A 24778-nucleotide genomic window follows, 5' to 3' on the forward strand; every position below is an offset into this window, starting at 1 on the left:
CTGCAGATTCGGCCAAACCTTTCCCGCTTTCCTGGCACCTTGTAGAAGATTCTTGGGTCTAACTGCCCCTTGTCCCATCCTGCCTCAGTTTAATCATTTAAAAAGTGTAACAAGGTGTATTTCTACGGTTGTTGTGTATTTCAGAGACGGCGCAAAAAGCCACCGTGGTGACGAAAGTGCAGCGGCGAAGCACAGCCTCGGCTCTGGTAGACCGGATGCGGAAGGGCAGTGCCTTGGGAAAGGCGTGAACAAATGCGTTCTCCCCCGGACGCATGCGCCGCCGCAGGGATGGCAGGTCATCATTGGAGGACCGGTGGCAGGGGGCGGAGAGCTCTGGTCTCCCGTTTTGGGCGGGAGTTGAAACCGCCACTGCTGCCGACAAGAATTTGAGAGCTGCGAGTTTCCAGCCTTGAGGGAGCCATGGTGCGACCTGTGAGGCGAGTAGTTGGTGACAGCCGGCGGGGATGGGGAGAGAGGGCAGGGGGCCGCTGTAGGCAACTTTACCTGCGCACGATTGAGGGGAACGGGCCGAGTAGGACGGAGGGTAGCGGGGGTAGGGTGGGGTGGACGGGTACTGGGAAACTCGCCAGTCTCCACTGAGAGCCGCCCATTCTTCAGATGTGTCCTAGCATCCCAGCTTTTTCCTTCTCTTTGCCTCCCTTCGCGGCTATTGCCATTTCTTTCCCGACCTCGTTCAAATAAGACCTTGTATGGCAGCGTTCGAACAGCGCTCTGCACTTCCCCGGGCTCCTCCTTAGGTGTTACTTCATTTGTTCATCACTAGAGTTCTTTGATATAGCAGTTTAGGTATCCCTATTTTATAGAGTTTACACTTCTCGGCACAAAGGCCACTTTACCTGAGTCACACAGCTAGTGCGTGGCAGGTAGTACTTAAAACCTAACTCACTTGGCTCCAGGTCCTGTGTGCTTCCCGTTGTATTATTTGAAACTGTCCCTCTACTTACCTGCAGTCGAGTGCTGTGGAGGCCTGGGGCCAGCCATTCATTTAGTAAAGTTATTGAATATATTTACTTGCGTGCCGTACTAGGTGTGGGAGGTTACATTCTCGTCAAGGGGTGAGGCTAGGGGGCCGAAAATAAAGATGGCAATATGATAGAGAGTGAGAAGGAGGAAAGCCTTACTTTAAAGAGGGTAGTTAGAATGAGCCTCTCTGACGAGACAATTCATGAGCTGAGACATGAATGACAAGAAGAAGCCAGCCAGTGAAAGTCTGGGGCAGTCCAGCTAGAGGGAACAAGAGCCAAGGCCCTGAGCTTGGCCCTGTTTGAGGCACAGTAAGAAGGTCCGTGAAGCTGCTGCATTAGCAAGGGAAGAAATGGAGGGGATTAGGTTAGAGAAGCAGGTAGGGCCTTGTAGGCTTTAGAGAGGAGTTTGGATTTTGTTCTAAGTGCGGTGGGAAGTCACTGGAGAGTTCTAAATAGAGGAGAGAAATCTAATTTTGGTTCTGTGAAGTCCACTGGCTGCTGGTGGAGAATGCATGGAAGACAGGGTGAGCAGAATGGGAGCAGGGAAACTAGTCAGGAGGCTGTTGCATTATCTGGTAGTGCTTGGGAGTAGGGTGTTATCAGTGGACATGGAGTGGGACAGATGAATTTGGGATATATTTTGGAGGTATTGCTGATAGAACTTGCTGAAGAAGTGGATGAGGGGCAAAGAGAAAAAAAGAATTGAGGATTGCTTCACAATATTAGTGACCTGAGCTGCTGAATGGAGGATCTTTGTACTAACTGAGACGGGGAAGACTAGGAAAAGGCGTGGGGGATCAAGAGTTCCATTTTGGGCATGTTCAGTTTCAAGTGGGTTTTAAACATGCAAGTCGTGAAGACATAATCCTTCGTCTGGAACAGCAGTTGTCACAGTATGGTCTGCAGACCCCTAGGGGCCCCTGAGACCCTCTCTGGAAGTCCATGAGGGCAAAACTATTTTCATAAGAATACCGAGACTTGCTTTTTTCATTGTTCTGTCATTTGCACTGCAGTAGTGGTAAAACTGTTGGCACCTTAGCGTGAATCAGGGCAGTGACACAAGCTGTGTGAGTAGTCATCGTATTCTTTACTGCTACACACTCCGAGTAAAAAGAAAAGAAAATACCATTCACTTAAGAATGTGCTTGATGAAGCCGTGAGAATGATTATATTTGTTCTAGGTCAATCACTGACCATACTTGTTTTTTTTAAAGGTTTTGATTTTATTTTACTATTATCCAGTCTCAGAGCTTCTAACAGGGTTTCCATATTTTGTTCAGCTCTCAAGTTTTTTAACTCCCAAGAGTAGGAGAGTAACAAGAGTACCGTTCCTTTTAAAATCCCATGGGAGGGACTCTTAAGCTCACGTAGCGCACTTCTGCAGTGGTTGCTCGAAGGAGAAGCTCTTGTGAGGTGGTTTGAGTTGTGAGCTGAGCTAGCTTCTTTTTCAGAGAACACCATTTTTACTTGAAAGAACAACTGACGACCTGGGTTATTCACACTTGCGTATTTGGCAGAAGATAGAAATGAAGATTGGAATACCAATTTGTTTAGTACCTAGAGGAAGGAGGAAGGAAATGACTTCATTGTTTTCACTTTAATATGGCTTTCTTCTAGTGCCCTCTAAAGTAGTGTAAAGGTTTGTTTCAGGTGGCAAGTACAAAGTCACTCACCGTTTTCTAAGTGTCCATTGCATAAAGAACATTATTTAGTATTGTGAGGGAGATAAAAAAAGTAAAATGGCTTTTGGTGTCAACAAATTTATAACCTAATAAGGAAGATGGAATGCACATACAAAACAAAAGAATACATACAACAGGAACTTATAAATGCCCAACAGCAATTAACCTATGTATATACCTTGTGAGTATTAATTATATTGACTCTGCTTACTTTGTGGGTTATCAGTTATTTTTTCCTTATCAGGTATATCAAGTATAGTTAGAACTATTTCAGCTAATGCTAAATCCCTACTGTAAAATCCAAATTGTGTTTTAAGTTTTCTTAAGAGAATCAAAACACATTTTCATTACTCAAGACTATTATTGGTCTTAAGGATTGGAGGTGAGAAACTGACATTTGTGCAAATGAAAAATTTCTTTCTCGGCTATAGGCATACGAAACCAGTCAATTACTCACAGTTTGAGGACTCTGGCAGCGATGGTAAGTAGAGCTTTTTATTTCTGCTTTAAAGATTTGGAAACATTTTCTCAGAATTTATATTTTATATATATATTTATATATATATATAGCTCAAATATTGAACATATTACTATTTTACTCAATTGCATATGAGCTAGGTCTGGAAAAATAATTTTCTAAGCATTTGAGATAATTATGCTGCTGATTACACTGACAAGAATTATGCAGGTGAGTGATAAAGGAACAGGGCCAGGTGAAGTGGCTCTTGAGGTCTGAACGACTCTAGGTCGATGTTTTTCGAAGTGGAGTTCATCTTCTCCTATCCATTCCCCTAAGAAGGAACACACTGTCTTTTTGAGACACAAATGTGTTAGGATAAAGTGTGAAATCCCCATTAATTGTACAACAAAACAAGACCTTGAAGGTTAGGCTTAGGTGATACCCTATTGGCTTATGTCTTTACTTGTCTCTACTATTAAGGGAACTTTGATCATAAAGTTTGAGAAACATTGGGTTAGATTATGTTATACTTTGAAGTAGGTTTTATATTTCTCAGACCACCAGAGCTTTCTGAGAGTCAAATATTTAGTCATTCTGAGGTTTGAAGGAATCTGTTTTTTGCCTTGGGCACAGCCTTAAGTATGTCTAAGACTTGGGAGAAAATAAATATAGAATTAACTTCTAGCTTTTTATTACTGTCTTTGATCTGTCACCAAAGACTTATAAATTGCAAGTTGTGTCCTAGGTGCTGTGGAGTGGAGGTGGGAGGCAAGTGACAAGTGATCGTATTCCTACATGGGGAAGCATAAACGAGACAGCATGTGTTAGTAAATGCTAAAGTATGTGGTTAAGACCACGTGTACCCCGAAGGTATGCATTCGTGTGTTGTGGGTTAAAAACTACAGCGGCAGTTTTATATTGAGTGTCAACAGAAGAAGTATATCAATTTTTTAGTGAATTGGTTTTTGATAGATTGATATTTTAATAAATAAAGGTCACTAAAACAAAGTTGAAAAGCATGAATGAGAAAAAAGACAAACAGTATACCAGCAATATTTTTTAAATTGTGGAAATTAAACAATTTACTTAACCTATAAAACTTGACTACATGCTATAATGAATTCCAACTGCTAAGAAAATAATTTTATTATTTTTTACTTTTCCTAAAGTAGTTTTATATATTCTTTTATTTTTAATCCACATATAAATAGATGATTTTGTGTCTACAACTGCACGTTTAAATAAGAAATCCAGAATGACACCAAAGGAGTCAAAACTAGAAAAAACAAAACCTAAATTGAAAAGTCTCCAGCAAGAAGACATTCCACTACAAGAGAAAACCCCTAAAAAAAGGTGAGAGGTAAGACATACGGTAAATATACAATGTTAGATGTGTTAATTTAAAAGAGAGACAGATTTGAACTTGGTTTAAATTAGGACTCAAGCAGAATCATAGATATTATTTTATTTAATGCATGTAGGAGAACAGGAATGTACCATTAATCTCATTCTGACTTAAAAAAGAAATTCACAAACATGTAAGGAATATCATTTAAGTATTAACACAATCATAATTAATTATAAAGTTTAGAAGTTATAGCTTACTTTTGCAGGACCCCGTACCTGTCTCTGAGGTCCTCAAGTCTTAGAAGACTACTTTCTTAAAAATTGCATTTGTAAGGACAGTTTTATAAAATTTAAAACCATGTATTTTTCTGCAGATAAAAGATATTTTCTTTATATGTTCTTGATTCTTGTCCATCAGTGAGAAGATCCCATAATTTCTAGACTAACCTTGGAATTTCATTAGTTGGTAGCAAGAGAGAAGGGAAAGTGAGGGAAGGAAGTCCTGAGAGGCCCAAAATTTGTAGTATGGAGAGGAGATTGGCAGAGGAGGATATTAACAAATGGAATGTGGGGCCTGTGATGGTTTACTGCTACAAGTATGAGAAAAGTTAATTAACATAGAGAAACTTACCGCATGTCATTCTCTTTACTTTTTTCATCTTTTTTTCTTTTTGTTTTTGAGCTTGTACTACATTCTAAGTATAGTGAAAAAAACCCCACAAATGGGAGAAAATATTTGCAAATCATATAATTGATGAGGAACTTGCATCCAGAATATATAAAAAAACTCTTACAACTCAACAATAAAAATACTGATAACCCAATTTAAAAAATGGGCAATGGATTTGAGTAGACATTTCTCCAAAGAAGTTATAGAGACGGCCAATAAGCACATGAAGATGCTTGACATCCTTAGCCCTCAGGGAAATGCAAATCCAAACCACAGTGAGATAATACTTCACACCCACTAGGGATGCCCAGAATCCAACAGATGGACAAGAACAAGTGTTAAGGAAGATGTGGAGAAATCGGAACCCTCATACGTTGCTGCTGGGAATGTAAAATGGTGCAGCCACATTGGACAACAGAGTAGCAGTTCCTCAAAATGTTAAACACAGAATTATTATATGACCTAGACCTATTGCCAAGAGAAATGAAAACATATGCCCACACAAAAACCTGTTCGTGCATGTTCACGGCAGCATTATTCATAATAGCCAAAAGATGGAAGCAGTCCAAATATGTGTCAGCTGATGAATGGATAAATAAAATGTATATCCATACAGAGAATATTATTCAGCAATGAAAAGGGATAAAGTACTGATACATGCTACAACATGGATGAACCTTGAAAACGTTATGCTGACTGAAAGAAGCCAGACACAAAGACCACGTGTTATATGATTCCATTAATATGAAATGTCCGCAATAGATAAGTCCATAGAAACGGGAAGTAGATTAGTGGTTGCCAGATGCTGGGAGGGGTAAACGGGAAGTGACTGCTGATGATGTCGCGTTTCTTTTTAGAGTGATGAAAATGTTCTGAAATTAGATAGTAGTGATGGTTTCGCAACTCTGTAATATACTACAAACTGCTAAATTGTTCACTTTAAAAGGGTGAATTTTATGCTACATGAATTATGTCTCAATAAAACTGTTATTTAAAAGATAATAAATGCATCTCAGTATTTCCTCCTTTTGTGCCCTTACCTTCTCCAACTGTCTTTGATTTTTCTTCCTCTTACGCACCATAGCACTTTTGCCCACCTTGAATAGAAGACATAATCTGCGTGTATGGTTATTAGTATGCCTTGTTTCCCTCACCTGCTCCTTAAGTGCAGACTCCTCGAGGGTACTTTTAGTATCCAGCTAGTGCAGTGCCTCATACACAGTAAGTACCTGGTGAAATATTTGTTGACGTCTAGATTAGGAGGAGCAGATGTAAAAAAGAAATGAATATAAGAGCTATAATAATCACTGTCTAAGGAGGTGCAGGTGAGGTTAAGGAAGATTTCTAAGTGGAAGTGATATTTGAGCTGAATCCTTTTTCTAGGTTGAGCAGGTGCTTCTCACCTGGAGAGAGCCGGTAGTGAGGACAGACCCACAGTGAAAGGAGACAGCAAGTGCAACAGCACACGCTGCTCCTGCTTCACGTCTCTGATACCAGACAGAACATGACATTGCTGCACTTGAGGAGTCTTATTGAAGGTCAATTATGATCATGACTATTGTTTAAAAACATTTTTGTGGGGTAAACAACTCTAAATAGTAATTCAGGAAAATCTCAAGTTTTACTGTTTATTTGAAATTGATTTTTTAAAAACTCATTGTTACTTGTGTGTCTACTTTAGGATGGCTTTAGATGACAAGCTCTACCAGAGAGACTTAGAAGTCGCACTAGCTTTATCAGTGAAGGAACTGCCAGCAGTCATCAGAGATGTGGAGGAGTCTCCAAATAAACGTAACTTGTTTTTTACATATTTATCTTCATAGAAATCTTTTTATTGCTTTTGTAATCATTTCTTTGGATGAGGCGTCACAGATGAAGAAATAAAATTTGAATACTTTGGACAAATGGAACAGTTTGCAGCGTACAGTTGGATTCAGTTTATTCTGCTGCATAAATCTCATACACACATCCATATATGTCTGCTTAACACCGAAAGTAAGCTTGAGGACATGGGCTATGAGCTTGGATGTTCAAATTTCATCTTTGTATACAGTGAAAATTTAATTTGTTGAGTGAATGAATTGATCTGTACAGTCCTAACAATGCACTTCCTTTTTTAAACATGACCTAATAATGGTAACTTTTATTGTTTATGAAGGTTAAAGGTACTAATTTGGTTCACAAGCTCAGTTAACTTAAGAGATATATGACTTCTGGATTCTCTGTGGGTTTTTCTCCTTTGAGTTTTCTGGCAACTATGCAGCAGATAGCAATATTGGTATTCTGGAGAGGCAGAAATCATTCCTGGAAAAGACATTCAAATTGCTAAAAGGCTTTTTGGATTAAATCATTTTGGCTTCTTTTATGTTGGAGGATATTTTCAGCCTATTGGCTTAATTAGGGATATAGATCTTTAAATCATTTTTGCTTCCTATTTGAAAATAAATAAGACAGTGTTCATTAGGGGGCCTTTTAGTAATCAGGAATCAAAGAAACTTAGAATTGTCTGTATTATATCTAAAATTGAGAAATGAAATTCATCTGTCTCCTATAAGAGATTGTGGAATGTATAGCAGGATTTCCTTGGAAGTTTTACTTCTCATAGAGTAATACACATTGTAGCACTAGCATTTAATAATACCGTTATCGTGACTTAAAGTCCTCTTGAAAGACATTAAATCGTTTTAAGGTTATTATAATGACTGAAGAGTCTTTATGTTAGTAAAAGCATGGATCTGCCTAAACAGAAATGATAGTTCATATTCATTGATTCTTTCCTATGTGCTAGGCACTACAATAAGTAATTTCCACATGTAATCAACGTTTAATCCCCCACGCTATTTTTATTTCCACATTATAGATGAGGAAATTAAGTCTTAGGATAAGCAACTTCCCCATGGTCAGATAGCCAGTTTCAGTGATAGAGCCTGAATTTGAACCTGAGTCTGATTAAGTCTGTTTGTTTTTAGAGCCCAAACTCCTAACCATATGCTAGCCTCTTCCAGTAAAATCACTGTGTTTGTTTAAGTTGGGATCATGTATCGGTATCAGGATGCTATTACATTTTAGTTCTAATCTTCCTATTTCTAGACATTGGTCGATTAAGGGGCATCAGTATCTTCTGACTTCTTCCTTTTATTTAGGCATTGAAAAACATGGCAATAATGAAACAGAAAGAATGAATAAGTCTCCTCATATCTCCAATTGCAGTGTAGCCAGTGATTATTTAGGTAAGTTTTTGATATTAATAATAATATTTATTTTTTCCATGAGCAATGTTATTTTTCTAACTCTTATTTAAGTTCCTGAAACTCTAGCTAAAACCAAGGTCTTTAAATTTGTCAGGTTCTCTTCACCTCTTCTCCTTTGTTTCTTTGTGTTTTGGTTTTCTTCTCTTTTACTGCATACTCAGTTTCTTCCCTGATGGAGGACATGACTATCCATGGCTTCTAGTCCATAGCAATTGACCATGAATAAAGGGGGTGCATCTTCCCAGCTCCAGTTTGAAAATTCTTGGGAAAAGACTCTCAGTTTGGGTCTTGGGCTTATCCTTAAACCAGACTCTCTTGTCAGGGGACTGATGTATTACGATTGCCCCAGATTGGGCTACGTGGTCTATTACTAGAAGCAGGGGAGGGATGAAGCTGGGCAAATAAAGTAACAGATGCCATAGGAGTCTACTCTGCGGCTCGTTAAATATTATCTGTCACAAAAGGCTTTCCATTGATTTTTATACCTGTCCTGAAGATTTAGATAAGATTACTGAGGAAGATGATGTTCGTGGTGTTCAAGGGAAAAGAAAAGCAGCATCTAAAGCTGTGGTACAACAGAGGAAGATTCTTTTGGAAGGCAGTGATGGTGATAGTGCTAATGGCTCTGAACCAGACTTTGCCATTGGTAAGTTATATCCTACCTCAGACTGAATCCTATGGAAATTCAGTAAAAAGCTCTTAGAAACCATTAATGTATGCATAGCACTATGCTGCGTGTTTGGTGCATGCAAACTTGAGGAACACACAGGCCAGTTAAATTCAGGTATAGCATTTGGGGAAAAAGCTTTATCTGGAGGTGACCTTTAAACCATGTCTTGAAATGAATAGCGTTTAGACAAACTAAAGGGATAAAATAGCATTTCTGACTGATAGGAAGCCATAAACAGTGGAAGAGACAGGTGCACATACGAGAGTTCAGTGAGGCCTGCAGGGAAGAATGCTGTAGAAGAGGCTAAGGAGGCAGGCCAGCACTAAATCATGGAGGCTCTCAGACCATTCCAGGAAGTGTAGACTTTTTTCTTTAAGTAGTAGAAATTCATGAAATATTTTGGGGCAGAGGAGATATGAATCCTATGTTTGATTGTGACAGTTATTTCCAGACTCATTCAGAAATTAAGGTAAATGGGAAACATAGGGACTTTAACAGAGCATCACAATATAATAATTTAAAATTAAAATGATAAATTCATAAATTATGCCAAATCAGATGCTATATTTTGATAGGTTTTAACATGCTATTGACAAACAAAACAGGTTTGTTCATCAACATTCATTCTACAAATATTTGAGTACCTGTTATATGCACTATATCCTGGACACTAGAGATACAGCAGTGAACCAAACAAGCAGAGCTCCCAAACAGAGCTTACATTTGAGTGAAAGGACACAGACAGTGACAAATACATAAGGTGTCAAGTGCCATCCTGGAAGAGCTGTGAAAAGAGGAAGGCAGGGTAGAGCCCAGAAACTCGCCTTTTTAGCCAATAGCTGCCCTTCTGAGTGACCCAGGGGATCCCAAGGCAGGTGGTCTATGGAAAATCAGTACACGATTCTGCAGTTATACATTGCAAGTCTACTTAGCATGCTAACAGCATTAATTTATCTTTAATAAAGGATTAAAATGTTTGCTATGCATGTAGAAATGAAATCACTTGCTCTGTTTGTTGGGTTTATGTAATTCATGGGTTGTTTCTAGAGGTATGATAGATATTCAAAAAGATATTGTGTTATTTGCATCCCAACTTCAGATAATCTCTTGAACCATTTCATAAAAGTAAGTTTTTATGGAAAGCATGATTTGGATAGTGACTTTAAAATCACCCTCTGATCTTAAAAGTAAATAGTTAAGGACTTGAATAGACATTTCTTCAAAGATGATACACAAATGGCCAAAAAGCATATGAAAAGATGCTCAGTATGACTAATCATTAGGGAAATACAAATCAAAACCACAATGATATAACACCTTACACTTATTAGGATGTCAAAAAACAGAGAATAGCAAGTGTTGGCAAAGATGTGGAGAAATTAGAACCCTTGTACCTTGTTGGTGGGATTGTATGTGCGACCACTATGGAAAACAGTATGGCAGTTCCTCAAAAAATTAAAAATAGAGTTACCATATGAGCCAGCAATCCCACTTCTGGGTATATATCCAAAAGAATAGAAAGCAGGGTCTCAAATATTTGCACATCCATGTTCATAGCAGCATTATTAACAATAGCCAAGAGGTGGAAGCAACCCAGATGTCCATCAGCAGATGAATGGATAAACAAAATGTGGTCTATACATTCAGTGGAATATTGTTCAGCCTTAAAAAGGAGGGATAGCCTGTCACATGTACAACTTGGATGAACCTTGAGGACATCATGCCAAGTGAAATAAGTTAGTCACAAAAGACAGATGCTGTGTGATTCCATTTATATGAGGTATCTAAAAAAGTCAGATTCATAGAAACAGAAAGTAGCATGGTGGGTAGCAGAAGCTTGGGGGAGGAGGGAATGAGGAGTTGTTGTTTAATGGGTATAGAGTTTCTGTTTTGTAAGACGAAAAACTTCTGGAGATCTGTTGCACAATAATGTGAATATGCTTAACACTACTGTACTGTACGCTTCAAAATGGTTAAGATAGTAAATTTTATGTTATGTGGTTTTTACCAAAATTAAAAATATTTAAAAAAAGAAATAATCATTAAAAAAAGTAAATAGCTCGGTTCCAGGTTGTTTTTCTTACTCAATTCTGCATAGCAAATATTTTTGAGATGAAATATGAGCCGTAATTCTGTGATAACAATACAGTTTAATTTCAAGTTGTCTACAGTTGAATGATGATTTAAGATAAAGAAAACATGAAAATAGGAAGGAAAACATTTATTGAAATATGAGTGCTTCTGAGGTTATGCTGGATATGAGGACTGCAAAAAATATTTTTAGCTGAAAATCATTCTCACTTCCTTTCGACAGATTCAAGACCTATAGTTGTTTGGGGAAGCTGTGGTTGTTAAATGGTGATTTTATTGTGAATGCTAATACTGACGGTTGTTAACACTGTGACAAGGACAATAATCAGAATGGGAACCTGGTGTGGTAAAAATGATTTGTCAGTAAATGAAAGTCTGAATCCTTGAATGTTTGACTGGTTGGGACATTAGAAGAAAATAATGCTGATGGTTTATGTAGACGTAGATAGTTAAAAATTCTTAGGTTCTGAGAAGTACCCCTTATTTTCTTGCATCACTTGTGGACTTAAATGACTCTTCTCTAGCTCTTGGAGAGCTAGTTTGGGTTTTCTCCCCTGTTACCTTATCATGATTTCCACCAAACTACAGGTATGGCTATTCTTCCTATAAAATGCCGTGTGGTTCAGTCCTGAGAAGTAGTCCTTCGGCCCTTATAGGGAGCCAGCTCGTTAGCTGAGGGGTGATAACTGCCGCCTAGCCTGTGCTGTCATATACCAACTAAGCTTTAGGCAAAATTATTTCCTCGCCTCTGCCTCCTGTTCTGTCCTGCACCCCAAGAATGCAAACTCCTTACACTGTCTTCTGGCTTTGTCAACCTCCTTGAGCTACTCCAGCCAAGCCTGCTTTACCTTAAATTGAAAGACAAACGTCTTCCTCCTTGTGCTTTGTGTACTGTAAGGAGCAATACAGGGAGTCTACTTCCGTTCACCCTCAGCCAGAACGACTAACAGCTCTCCCGTCCCCTCAGAGGTGATTTTGTATTATACTTGAATGTGCAACTGGTCTCATCTCAGACAACTTGAAGTTATTTTGAAGCAGGATCCTTTTCTTTAGGTGACATGTCAGAGTTTTCCCCCTGCATTGGCTCACCCTCACGAGAAGAGAAAGGATCATTTGTGACGCTCAGTAGGAAAAGAAAAGTGAAAATGGGAGAGAACATGAGACTTTTCTTAAGGACATCTAAAGATTCCCAGAATCCATAACCCAAGTGTTTGGGCCTTGCAGATTTTCCAATATGGTGTGCTAATTACTTGGAATTCTGGGAACTCCCTCTCCCCATCTCTAAATTATTTAAGCTGCTTTGTCAGTTGAGTAATGAAGTCATTTGGACCCTATCTTTAGATAGACTTGTTAAATAGAGTCATAGTCAGCTCCTACCATTTATCCTCTCAAGCCCAGAGAAGAATGCATACAATACCAGAACTGTTAGATACATAGGAGGTTTTGCCCTCCTAGATTCTGTATTCTGAAATGTTGGAGAAACTTCTCCACTACTTGCCCTTCCTAAACCTAGATCCTCCTGGGACTTCAGAAATAATTACTTGATTTTACAAGGTACTACTTATAACAGCCTTCGTGTGATCTGCTGGCCTTATGTGGCCAGTTCCATATAACACAGGAACCATTATGTGAATATGTGGGTTGATTACTCTTACCTGTTTTTAAGTTTTTATTTGTGTGGAAAGAATGATAGAATAAGGAAATTGCAATTTTCAGATCATAGTTACATCATTGATTTAGGCAAAGATCATCAGTGGAAGCCTGCTGAGGATCTTTACAGTGGAGAATTCAGGTGGCATCAACCGAACCGACTAAGAGTGGGCCAACCATACATTCTGTGCTTTCTGTATGAAACCATAGTAAGTACAGAGCATCTCCTGTGAAGTATATTCTTGCCAAAAAGAAATAATAATAGTAATAATAACATGAGCCTGACTCTAATTGACCCTTGAAAAAATTCCAGCTCACAGAAAATGGAAGAATAAGTTAAATGACACCATGAGGAAGAAAACAGATAAATCCAGAATGTAGGACATTCTATAGGACAACTGGCTCAGTTACTTCAACAAGTCAAAGGCATAGGGGAAAAAGGGAGGAGGTATTGTCCTGTATTAACAGGGATTAATATAGACCGGATAGAAGGTGATACCAGGAACTATTGTTGGTGTTAGATTCGGTAATGACGTTGCTGTGTTAACAAAAGGCCGTGTGTTTTAGAGAACCATTCTCAAGTTTGTGGGAGTATAATAACACAATGCCTAGGATTTATTTTCGTATACTCCAAGAAGGAAAGGGAAGAGAAGAGAAGAAGAAAGAGATGAAACAAATTTAGCAAAATATTGATGATTGTTGAGTCTGGGCAGCAGTTTATTATTGCCTGCTGTTGTATATGTTTGAAAATTTTCATATATATTTTTATTTTTATATAAAATCTATGATGTCATATAGATAGGTAGATATTATATTTGGTGGATATAATGGTCATTATCTGAGTCGTGAGATCAGGGAGTGGATTTTCTTTTTCCTTAATACTTTTTTTGTATGGTCTACATTTTCTGTAATAAGCATTACAGCTTTTATAATATAAAAAATGTAAAAAAGATTTTTATGAATATAATACCAGTCCTTATTTACACCTAATTTTCTGAGTTTGTTATTCACAAGGCATGGTTTTCTGATCCCGTTTCCTTTCCCCAAGATAGAAGGATCATTGCTTGACTATCAGGTATTCTCCATGCTTTTTTCCATAGCAGCTGCAGCTACTTAACATACTACATCTCTGGCTTGTATCATCCCACACAGTACAGGAAAGAGTTTGTGGGAAATTGGAGGTGTGTGTGTTCCAAATGAACTTGTATATAGGATTATCAGTTAAGATTGCTCTGGGTATGGTCAGTCTCTTCTCAATTCCCAGTGGGTTTCTATTCTAGAATATTGAAGTTTATGTGATTAAGGGAAGGTGTACCTTTATTATTACCAGCAAGGTCATCATTTTGAAGGAGTACCTAATGTTATACCCTACCATTCTTTTCAAAGGTTACTGACCTTTGAAATCAGAGTAAAGATTACTGATGGGCCGTTATCATGATAATAGTAGTAGCAAACAATTCTATTCTGCTTGCTCTGTGCTGGATGTTACTCTAAATGCTTTACTTGCATTAAGTCATTTAATCTGCACGACAACTCTATGGTGTAGGTTATGGCTAGCCCCATTTTATACGTAGGAAACTGAGGCACAGTGAGGTTAGCAACCTGTCTGAGGTCATAGTACATGTAAGTGGAGGGGCCAGGATTCAAACCTGGGCAACCATGCTTTCAATCACTGCAGTGCTTTGCCACCAGAAATGGCAGGGCACAAAGCTGCCCAAGAATCTGGTGCAAAAGCTGTAGAGAAAGTCGAGGCAACAGAAGCCTCACTTTGTAGAACAAAGATGAAGTATATAATCTTCTGTTTTAGGTGAAGATTTTGAGGCTGATTCTGATTTTAATGCGAGTGAAGATGATGACGAAGACTTCACTATGAGAAAAAGTAAAGTTAAAGAAATTAAAAAAAAAGAAATGAAGGTAAAATCCCCAGTTGAAAGGAAAAAGAAGAAACCTAAATCCAAATGTAATGATTTGGGTAAGCTTAGTCAAAAACAGTTAATCTTATAAGGGAAATGTATTTGGTTTATTTAATGTGTTTTTATTATCTTTGCGTTTGTTCTTCTTGACATTTTGCCAGTGTTCATTTCTAGTTAAAATTCATAGGAGGAGGCCGAGTGGGGTGGGGAAGGGAGAAGAGCAGACAGAGCGCTGAGCCCCTCCTTAGCCAGCACTCACCTTCTGTGTGTTGCCTCCCGTCAGCACCGACGGCCACCCTCTGGAGAGCTCTCATGCCACGGTGAGAGGGCGGAGGCTCAGAGAAGTGAAACAATCTGTTGGAATCCTTACGACTAATAAGTGAGGGTCTAGAATTTGCACCCAGGTTTGTCCATTCAGCGCTAAAGCTCTATCCACTGGACCATATTTTCTCCAAGCAATTAAATTGGGAAGTTTGCGTGATTCTAATTTCTTGCTTTTATGCTTGACTTAGTCTTTGGTTTGAGAACCTTTCTGCCACATGATTGGGGTCTGTTTGTCTTTTCAAAACAAATTCAGTTAGAAACCATTTTTACAATAAAACTTTTGGAATTCGTGACAACTTGAACATGGAATTCCTGCTTCTTGTGTAAAAGAAGTTAGGATATTTTGAGTTCATAATATGTGACAGATTATTGTAAAATATCACTTCCACTAACCTGATTTATTTTACTTATTGATATATATTTTTATGTCTTAATTGTTTAATATGTATGCTATTTGAAACAAAAATTTCCGTTATTCAGACTCCATTTATTAATGGTGGGAGTTGCTCTCACTTTAAATAGCATAGTGCTGAGTATGTCTTAGGAAGTAAGAATTAAATACTAGTTGAATCATATTCTTTCCTCCACTGTATTCGGAATTGGTGAAGTTTTTAATTAGTACTTTTTTAAAGTTGACAAATTCATCTGGTTTCCAGAAATTAGATTTTTAAATGCAGGAGTTTTTAGAGACAAAGCTAGGTATTAGTTACCAATTGCTGCTGTAACAAATTATCACAAACATAGTGGCTTAAAACAACACAAATTTATTGTTTTACAGTTCTACAGGTCACAAGTTCAGAATGGTTCTCACTGGGCTAAAATCCGGCTGCAGCAGGGCTCTGTTCCTCTGTGGAGGCAGGGGAGAGCCCATTTTCCTGCCTTGTCTAGCTTCTAGAGGCCATCTATATCTCTGACTGGTGGCCACTTCCATCTTCAAAGCCAGCGATGGCAGGGACTTTCTACGTCCCGCCACTGACTGTTGCTCTCCTGCTTCTCACTTTCACTCATAAGCATCCTTATGAGGACATTGGGCTCATGCAGATAATTCAGGATGATCTCCCCATTTCTAGATCCTTCATTTAATCTGCTAAGTCCCTTTGCTGGGTAAAGTAACATATGCACATGTTCTGGGAATTAGGATGTAGACATCTTTGAGAGGCCATTATTCTCCCTACCACAAACTGTGATATGAGAAAGTCATTGAGCATATGAAAAAAAATATGAATACATTTTTTATTTTCTTTAGATATTTGTTTATGCTTCCTTATCAAGACACACTAGAAACTAAAAATAAAATTTCAGTTTTATTTTTCCAAGTTGGAATTTACTACTTAAAAGTCTTCTATATACTTTGGAGCAAATTGCTTCATGAGGAAGTTTAATATATGATATTTAAAGTAAAATTTAATTGCTAAATAATGGGATGAAGAATTAGGAAAGATGGATTATATTTCTAGTACCACTAATGTATTGAGTAACCTTTGAGAGTCTTTCATCTGGCACAAGTTACAATTTTTCCCTTGATAGAGAAAATTTCAAGAGCTATGCTGTCCAATATGGTAGCTATATTACATTTAAATTAATTAAAATTAAATAAAATTTAAAAGTTCCTTGGTCTTGCTAGCCACATTTCAAGTGCTCAATAACTATATGTGGCTAGTGGCTACTGTATTGTACAGTGCAAAATATAGAACATTTCCATCATGGCAGAAAAGCTTCTGTTGGACGCTGCTGATCTAGGGAATATAGATGTTAACGTTAAGAAGAGGGTATTGTGAAATAGCATTTTTGCCTCCAGTGGTAGTTGAGGCGTAATTTGTTCTGGGACCCAGTCGTTCGTCTTCCTGGCAGTCCAGGGCGTCTGCAGAGCTCTCCTTCAACACGACATTTCAAATGGATACACTGTTTTCCTCTCAGCCTTCTTCACTGTCCAGCTTTCACACCCGTACACAGTGATTGGGAATACGAGGTGTGGACAACCTTGGCCTTGGTCTCTAATGACCCTTCCTTACACTTGATGATCTTTCCTAATTCTTTATTGCTGCCCTTCTGAGTGTCAATCTTCTCTTGATTTTTTGGCTGTAGTCTCCATTTAAATTCATGACTGAACCAAGGTGAACAAAGTCTTTAACAGTTTCCGTGTCTTCCTTGTCTACGTTAAGCTGTGTAGTTCTGTAGTCGTGATCTTCATCTTCTTGATGTTCAAATGCAGGCCTGCTTTGGCTCTTTCTTTTCACTGTCGTCAGAAGTTGTTTCAGGTCGTTGCTGCTTTCTGCCAGTAAGATGGTGTCATCTGCGTATCTCAGATTATTGATATTTCTTCCACCAATTTTCACTGCTCCTTCATCTGAGTCTAGCCCCGTTTTTCGAATTCTATGTTCTGTGTAGAGATTAAACAGATGGGGGATAAAGTGCACCCTTGTGTGATACCTTTGCCTCTAGGAATCCATCTGTCTCTCCATAGCCTGTCCTGACGGTGGCTTCTTGTCCACAGTACAGGTTAGGCATCAGGACAGTCAAGTGCTGAGGCGCGCCCCTTCCTTTCAGAGCAGCCCAGAGCTTTTCATGATCTACACAGTCAAGGGCTTTCCTGTCGTCTGTGAAGCATGGACTAACCTTCTGAGACCCTTTGGAGCACTACAGTAGCCAAGGAGTAACCACAGTTAGGCCTCGTGTGCCTGTCCCTTGTTGAAATCCAGCTTGGAGAAAAGGCACTTCTTGCTCCATCTGAGGTCAAAGCCTTTGCAGCACCTCGAGCATCACTTTACTTGCACGGGAAGTCAGAGCAATGGCCTCATGGCTGCTGCACTCCTTCGCATCTCCTTTCCTGGGGATCAGGATGTATACTGAGCGTTTCCAGTCTGTAGGCTATTGTTTTGTTTTCTGTATTTGTTGGCATATTCTTGTTAGCATTGTGACAGATTCAGTCTCTGTGACTTGACATAATTCTATCAACATCCCATGTACCCTGGTGACTTATTTCTTCCCAGTGCTTTGAGAGAAGCTTTCCCTGCACTTTCTGGAATTATGGTTCTTCCTCAGAGGAATCCTCTGCAAAGGTATCCAGCTGCAGATTGCTTAACCTCTGTTTCCTCATCTGACAGTGGGGATAGTAAGATCTGTATCAGAGTTGCTCTGAGGGTTAAAGGTCATGTATATGATCCGTTTACCACACTGCCTGGCAGGTGCAGGCTCATAAAGGATGGCTGTTCTTATTTTCACAATAAATATTTGTTGATTAATGAGTTTTTCAAATTCATGATAATGTCTTTAATTTTTATAAGATTATGTAACTATAATTTTTACTCACATGTGCTAGACTTTATCTTCCTCTATGACAAACTTTCTTATGTATATTTTTCAAAGTGACTTCAGTAGACTCTCCTGCAGCTGCCGTCAAATCAGAATCTCAGCCCTCACCCATAAAGGTGTCTCTTCCTTCAGAGGCCGCCAGGAAACCATTACAAATGTGCAGTCCTTCAGCTGAGAGCAAGAGACCAAAGTGGGTCCCACCAGGTATGGTATATTTATCGCTGAAGGCCAGGGCCTTGGAAAAGTACACTGGCAGATTTTCTTCCTAGTTATAAGTGTTACGTATGAGCGTTTCCCCATATTATCACATATTCTTCAAAACCAAGGTTTTTGGTTGCGGCATTTATTCCTCCTTTATCATTCCTTTGTATTGAGCATCCGGGTTGTTTATTATTTTCTCAGTGTTATAAATAAGATTGCAATAAGCACAGAAATCCTTATTTTAGAAATCTGTGGGCACATCCCTGAGTATTTTCGTAGGATAAATTCCTGGTAGTAGGATTACACTGTCAGAGTACTAACATGTAAGATTCCTGGCATGTAGTTTTGGTGACAAGTCTGTTTGCTCAAGACCTGCTGACCTCCACATCTGACTGATGCCCCAGAGCCTGTGCACAGGAAGGCCAGCGTTTAACAGGAGCCCTCGCAGGCTCAGCCTCCCGCTCCTTCAGACTTGACTTCTCTTTGTCTTCATTTGCGCCACAGCCAAGTCTCACTGATCCTTCAAGAATTCTTTGACCTTCCCCCATCTCAGCATTTCTAAAACCCTAATCCAGGCCCTGTTCGTTTCATACCCAAACTGTTGGTGGCTTCCTAACCAGTCCTGTCTCCGCTTTCCCTCGTCCAGCTACACGAGCCCTCTTCTCCAGTGGAACTGCTACACTTTTGTTCCTTAAGCACAGCGTGTGAATTCTTCTGTCAGAGCCTCTCGTTATCCAGTTTCCTTCGACGAGCATGTCTGTCTTCGTTTGTCCCCTCTCTTTTTCTAAGTCACTCCAGGTCTCCTCAGGTTCACTTTAGTTCTTTTCAATGACATTTCTTGACCACTCCCCTAATGATAACTAGGTATTCATAGACAGATTTAGGCCTAAGACTGCATGATTATTTAATTTCTCTGAGTCTTCATTTCATCATCTGAAATATTAGCCACTATATAATCTTTAAAGTCTGTTCTGGTTTAAAAATTCTAAGACTTTAATGAGGACTTAAAAGTTTTTTGGAGGAGGAAAGGAGGAAGGTTAGTTACTGAAATAATGATGTCATATCATTTAAAGAACAGTCTTTAGTGTATTTCTTCTGGGAATAATTAGTGATTCCCCAACAAAAGAAATTTGACAGAAATGATATAATGACTGTAGAAATTTAGGGGTAGCATAATCAAAAAGATCACAGGAAATAATGGGATGACAGATAGAGTTAGTGTCATAAAGCTCTTTGTGTGAAAGTGCGGGACGAGTGCGGTAACTGCGTGATTGGGCCTGAGCGGTGAACTTGAGTGAGTGGGGATTGCTGGACCCAAGCGCTCCGGGCCTGTGGCAGGGAGCAGCTATTGCTCAGCTTCACCTAACTCTCTACATTCGGGATTCTGGGCCTGGTATTTCCAGCTCTGGTTTTTTTCAAGAGAAGCTAGAAATCTAGATTTTAATGTGAAATGTCCTAGTTTTTAAAAGTTGACTCCTTTTTTTTTTAACACTATGAGGACCAAACAGTGTATGTGAGAGCTGGATTTGACACTCAGGTTGCCACTTAGTACCTCTCTTTTCCAAATATGAGAAGACCAGTGAGACCCCAATGGGAAAATGAGCCGATGACATAGGCATACCAAGGCCCTCAAGAGAGATGCTAGAAAGGAATATGGAAAGAATTGCAGTCACTGTAATTAAGGAAATGTAAATTAAAATAACAAAATACTGTTTTGTATCTCTCAAACTGGAAAATAATAAAGCAGTATGATCTAGTATACTCTAGGTTGTTGGGTGGCAGCTATAATTATTTGTTATAAATTTATAACCCCTTTATGGGACAACTTGACAGGGGTCATAAAAATAAACATATCCTTTGACCTAGGAATTACTCTTGGTAATTTATTCTTAAAAAAGGAATTGAAAAGAAAAAAAAGTAATGAGTGGTCAGATTTTTTTTATAGTCACTTAAAGAAAAATGGTGAGAAACTGGAAACAACCCAAAAGTTTGTTGTAGGAATTGCATCAATATATGGCAAATACATGCAATTAAGAATGATAAATCAGATGGCTAGAAGCATGGAAATGTTTACAAATCTTTGTATGAAAAAAGTACACACCGTTGTACTTATTACGACTACAATCATGATCAACTATGAACATTTATGTAGATACATTTTGAAATTTAATACTTGATGGAAGTAACTGCTATGTTAGAGTGGTGGCATAAATGAAATTAGTATAAATAACTAAAAACAGTATTTGTCGCATTTCGAGTTAAATATTTGAAAAAATAGATTCTTTGAAGGAATATTTATAAAAATTGCAGGATTTTAAAAATACATTAGATTTTTCTACTACTTTAGAAATTATAATTACATGCATTTCTTTCTACCTTTACGACCAATGTTATTTGTGCCCAACTTTCCTATTTCAGCTTTCACATTTAAACTTTTGGTGTTATTGCCTTGGCTTGTGGGGATGTTTGAAGATAGGCAAGACTGTTTTCTTTCTCCTCTTTACGACTTACCATTCTTTTGATCTATATCTATCTTGATAGAACCTGCATAGCAGAATAATGCTTAACTACTTTTTTTGCCTCTTCTATTTTATGAATTGCTGTTTGTGAAGAGATTCCTAACATTATCAGCTTCGGGTGATGTGTTTTATTTCAGCGGTATCCAGAAGTGGCAGCAACAGCAGCAGCCCACTGGCAGGAGTGTCTGTCAAGTCCCCAAATCACAGTCTGCGCCTTGGCTTGTCCAGATTAGCTCGAGTTAAACCTTTGCATCCAAATGCCACTAGTAGCTGAGCATGGGAGAAATGTTTGATTGAGAGAATCACAGTTTTAGAAGCATGTTTGTATTTGCTTTGTGTTTATATTTGAGGAGGACATTGAAATAAGAAGGATCCTTTAAGGTCATATAAATTATAGTTGTCCCTTGGTATCTGTGGGAGATTGGTTCCAGGAACCCCCAGGGATATAAAATCCGTGGGTGCTGAGTCCCTTCTATGTATAAAATGGCATACTGCAGTGAGTACAGTCGGCCCTCCGTATCCGCGGGCTTCTCATCTGCGCCGATACGGATGGCTGACTGTATCTCTATCCAGTTTGTGATTATGTTCTCCGCAAAGCTGTTCAAGACTTCAGTAAGAGGTTGGTTTACTAAGAATTATCTCGTAATATCATTTCCTTCTGAAGAGTATATTCTGTTTTCCTTATGTATTTGTCATTGTCATTAAGTGGTTGTCAGTTTGACGTGGAGGAAGTGCACGTTACATGCTGTTCCTTTCTAGTGACATGATGCTCCTTTCTAGCTTTGTCTAGTTATGGCACCTTAACTTTAACTGTTCCAAGTTTATCTGGCAAAAGGAAACATTCCCATTTCTTCCAGAAGACATTTCTAAAATCTTATAAGTTATTTAACCTACATTGTCAGTTTAATTCATAGATATTTCATATTTTAGCCAAATATTTTTATGTTAAGAATTCAGAATTATCTTCCACATTAAAATGATTGCTATGCTATGGCGTATGTCTCCTACTTAAAAGTAGATGGTTAATGTATAGCAAATAGAATTTCGTGACGTTTTATGAAGCCCTCATTGTCAAAACATTTAATAAAAGTGGAAAAGTTTTGATATGCTTTTTTCCTTGAATCAATTGTATCCATCTGTCTCTGACTGTCTACATTTCATGATAAAATGAGTGCTTTGCAAAAAGCGTCAGCCTTTCTGTTGTAAATATCAATGGGGAGAGCTGTTTCTGAAGTCACCACTCTCTGCGGAGCCGGTGCAGTAGAGGATGGCCGACGGACTGGGTCCTCATTCTATAAGATAACGCAGCTGTCAGGAACCCTAGATCTGAATTCCTTGTGAATGAAAATAGTAATAGATAGTTTATATTTACGTTTAGAATTTCAACCAGCTGCTGATCGCTTTTTAATAAAAATGCTTCAAATCATGTTAACCATTCCAGAAATGTATAATACTTACTTCTTCTTGGTTCATGGAAACATCTGTGTTACTGTGAAGATGCATAATTTAGAATTATGATTAAAGTGAGCATTTGTCTATTCTAGTGTACATTTTTTCTTATGTAGTGTGTATATTTATACTCCCATATGCCTCCTCACCTGCCCCACCTCACCTCTTTTTTAAAACCTATTTTCCAGATGTTTGCATAACATGGAGGTGCTCCCTATGGTGCAGGTCAACGATAAACATTTATTAAGAGCCTGCTCTGTATTAGGTACTGATACCACAGATTCATCGTCTGGACCACCTTGATGTTTGATTTGTGTTATTCATCGTTTCTATTGAAAATCACCATAAAATATGTTAAAACTGGCCTTGCAGAAAGCACTCATGACCTTCCTGTTGCCAAATCCAGTGTATGTTTTTCCCACCTAATCTTGGGGACCCCGTTCATCATACCCTGCTTAAAACATTTTATTTCCTGGGCCCATGTGACACCATTCTTTCGTAATTTTCTCTCCACCTCCCTGCCTACTATTCATTATTTTGCAGCTTTCTAATCTTTTGTGTCACCTACATGCATTCCTCCCACCACAGTGTCATATTCTTGTGATTCCATCCTTTCCCCAGCCCATTGTTTTTTCTTGAAGCTTAGATGACTTCAAGCTCCAGTGGTCACCTGTGTGACAGTGACTGCCAAGTCAAGGTCTTTAACCCAGACCTTGCTGTTGACAAGACCTGTTGCGTGGTCCATTGATAATGATGCAGCAAGTCATCACTAGATCAACGTCTCCCCCTCCAGTATTTTCCATCGGTAAAAGGCACCACCATCTACTCAGGTGCCTATGGCACCTTCACCCTCGCTGCAGCCACTAGCGCTATCCCATTTCCTAAATTTCTCAAAAATACTGTCTCCTTTCACTTGCTGTCCCTCACTGAAACATCATCACTTAGCACTGCTAACAGGTATCCTTGCCTTGATTCTTAACCTTCTCTGGCCTACCCTCCAGACGGTTATTGCCAGATGGAGTGTCTAAAATAAAATCTGAGCATAAACATCCTTCTGCTTAAAATCCACACACATCAACTTAGCCTGTTTAGTTCAGAAGCTATTTCGAGTCTGGCTGGCCCCTTCCTGCCTCTTCAACCTTGTCTCATGCTGCCCATGTGCACTTTGACCCCGCCACACGAAACGGAGTGCTGTTACCACAGGTCCCATGCGGTCCGGGTGCCCTGGCTGTGGGCCTTCAGACTGGTTCTTATTTGCCCTCTTTACATTGCTAATTCCTGTTTGTCCTTGAAGACCCAACTTCACCGCCGATCTTTCAAAAAGCTTCATTTGAATGTCTGTGTCCTCCGCAAACCTGACTCTGTTCCCCATCCAACTACACCGTAGCTTTCCTTCTCATGCTTCTAAAACCTGGTGCAGAGTGAGTGCACAAAAAGTGTTTATCTGATGAATAAATTATATCCAGAACTTTGCTATGTGCTTCTGATAACCATGTACATTTTGAAGGGGGAGGGTAGGGGTAATTTCATGAGTCTGGTTGTTGAGTCAGCTCTGATCTCTCCAGCCACGGGATGGCCTTCAGTTCTTGTCCCTTAAAGAACTGGGGCAAGAGACCGGGAGGAGGAGGAGGAAAAGAGGTGTGTTCTTTAGGTGGACGTGAAAGGTGGCTTGGGACTGGACCAGAGCTAAGTCCTTTGAGCTCCAGAGTCACAAATAGGGCGGAAATAGTTTCTATAGCGACGGGAGGAGGGCGTGTCCGCCGCGTGCGCTCCGCAGGCTGCTTGTCTGGGCCCGGCAGTCTGCGCAGGCCAGATGCAGCTCTTGCCCCCTCCCACCCCCACCGGCACAAAGTAAGGGCCAGGGAGGCGGCAGGGGCTCGCGACCCCGTGCGAGTGTGAGCCAGCTAGGTCCGACCCGCCCGGCCCCTGGAGGGGAAGAAGCGCCTGGGGCATGGGGGAAGAAGGTGGGGGAAGCGGGGAGAATGAAATGTGTACAGAATGCAAAGTGGGGATGGGGGTAGGGGGCGTGGGTCAGAGGAGAGAAAGGGGCGGGGTGTGGGTGCGGAGAGATGGAAAGTACAATTTTGGATTTTGCTCTCAACAACTGCATCATCACAGCCCAACCTCAAAATACTTAAGGGATGTTGCATCGCGGGATGGAGAGAGGTGGATTTTAGGGAGTTCGTCAGCCCTACCCTGAAACTGCTTCCAGCCCTGACGCCAACAACTGGGGGCGCAAAACTTTCTTACCCC

At 39.5% G+C, this 24778-nt stretch overlaps 1 protein-coding gene across 1 annotated transcript; it reads left to right on the forward strand.

Moving 5' to 3' along the window:
• Positions 1-213: 213 nt before the first annotated feature.
• Positions 214-22890, forward strand: RAD51AP1 (RAD51 associated protein 1). Its single transcript, XM_014841752.3, has 9 exons — positions 214-437; positions 3100-3149; positions 4340-4481; positions 6827-6936; positions 8289-8375; positions 8893-9042; positions 14615-14779; positions 18411-18560; positions 21214-22890. The coding sequence occupies exons 1-9, from the start codon at positions 421-423 to the stop codon at positions 21348-21350; spliced, it is 1008 nt and encodes a 335-aa protein (XP_014697238.1). The 5' UTR covers positions 214-420; the 3' UTR covers positions 21351-22890.
• Positions 22891-24778: the final 1888 nt, after the last annotated feature.

The sequence above is a fragment of the Equus asinus genome, chromosome 22 (genome assembly GCF_041296235.1).
Source record: "Equus asinus isolate D_3611 breed Donkey chromosome 22, EquAss-T2T_v2, whole genome shotgun sequence".
Lineage (NCBI taxonomy): Eukaryota > Metazoa > Chordata > Mammalia > Perissodactyla > Equidae > Equus > Equus asinus.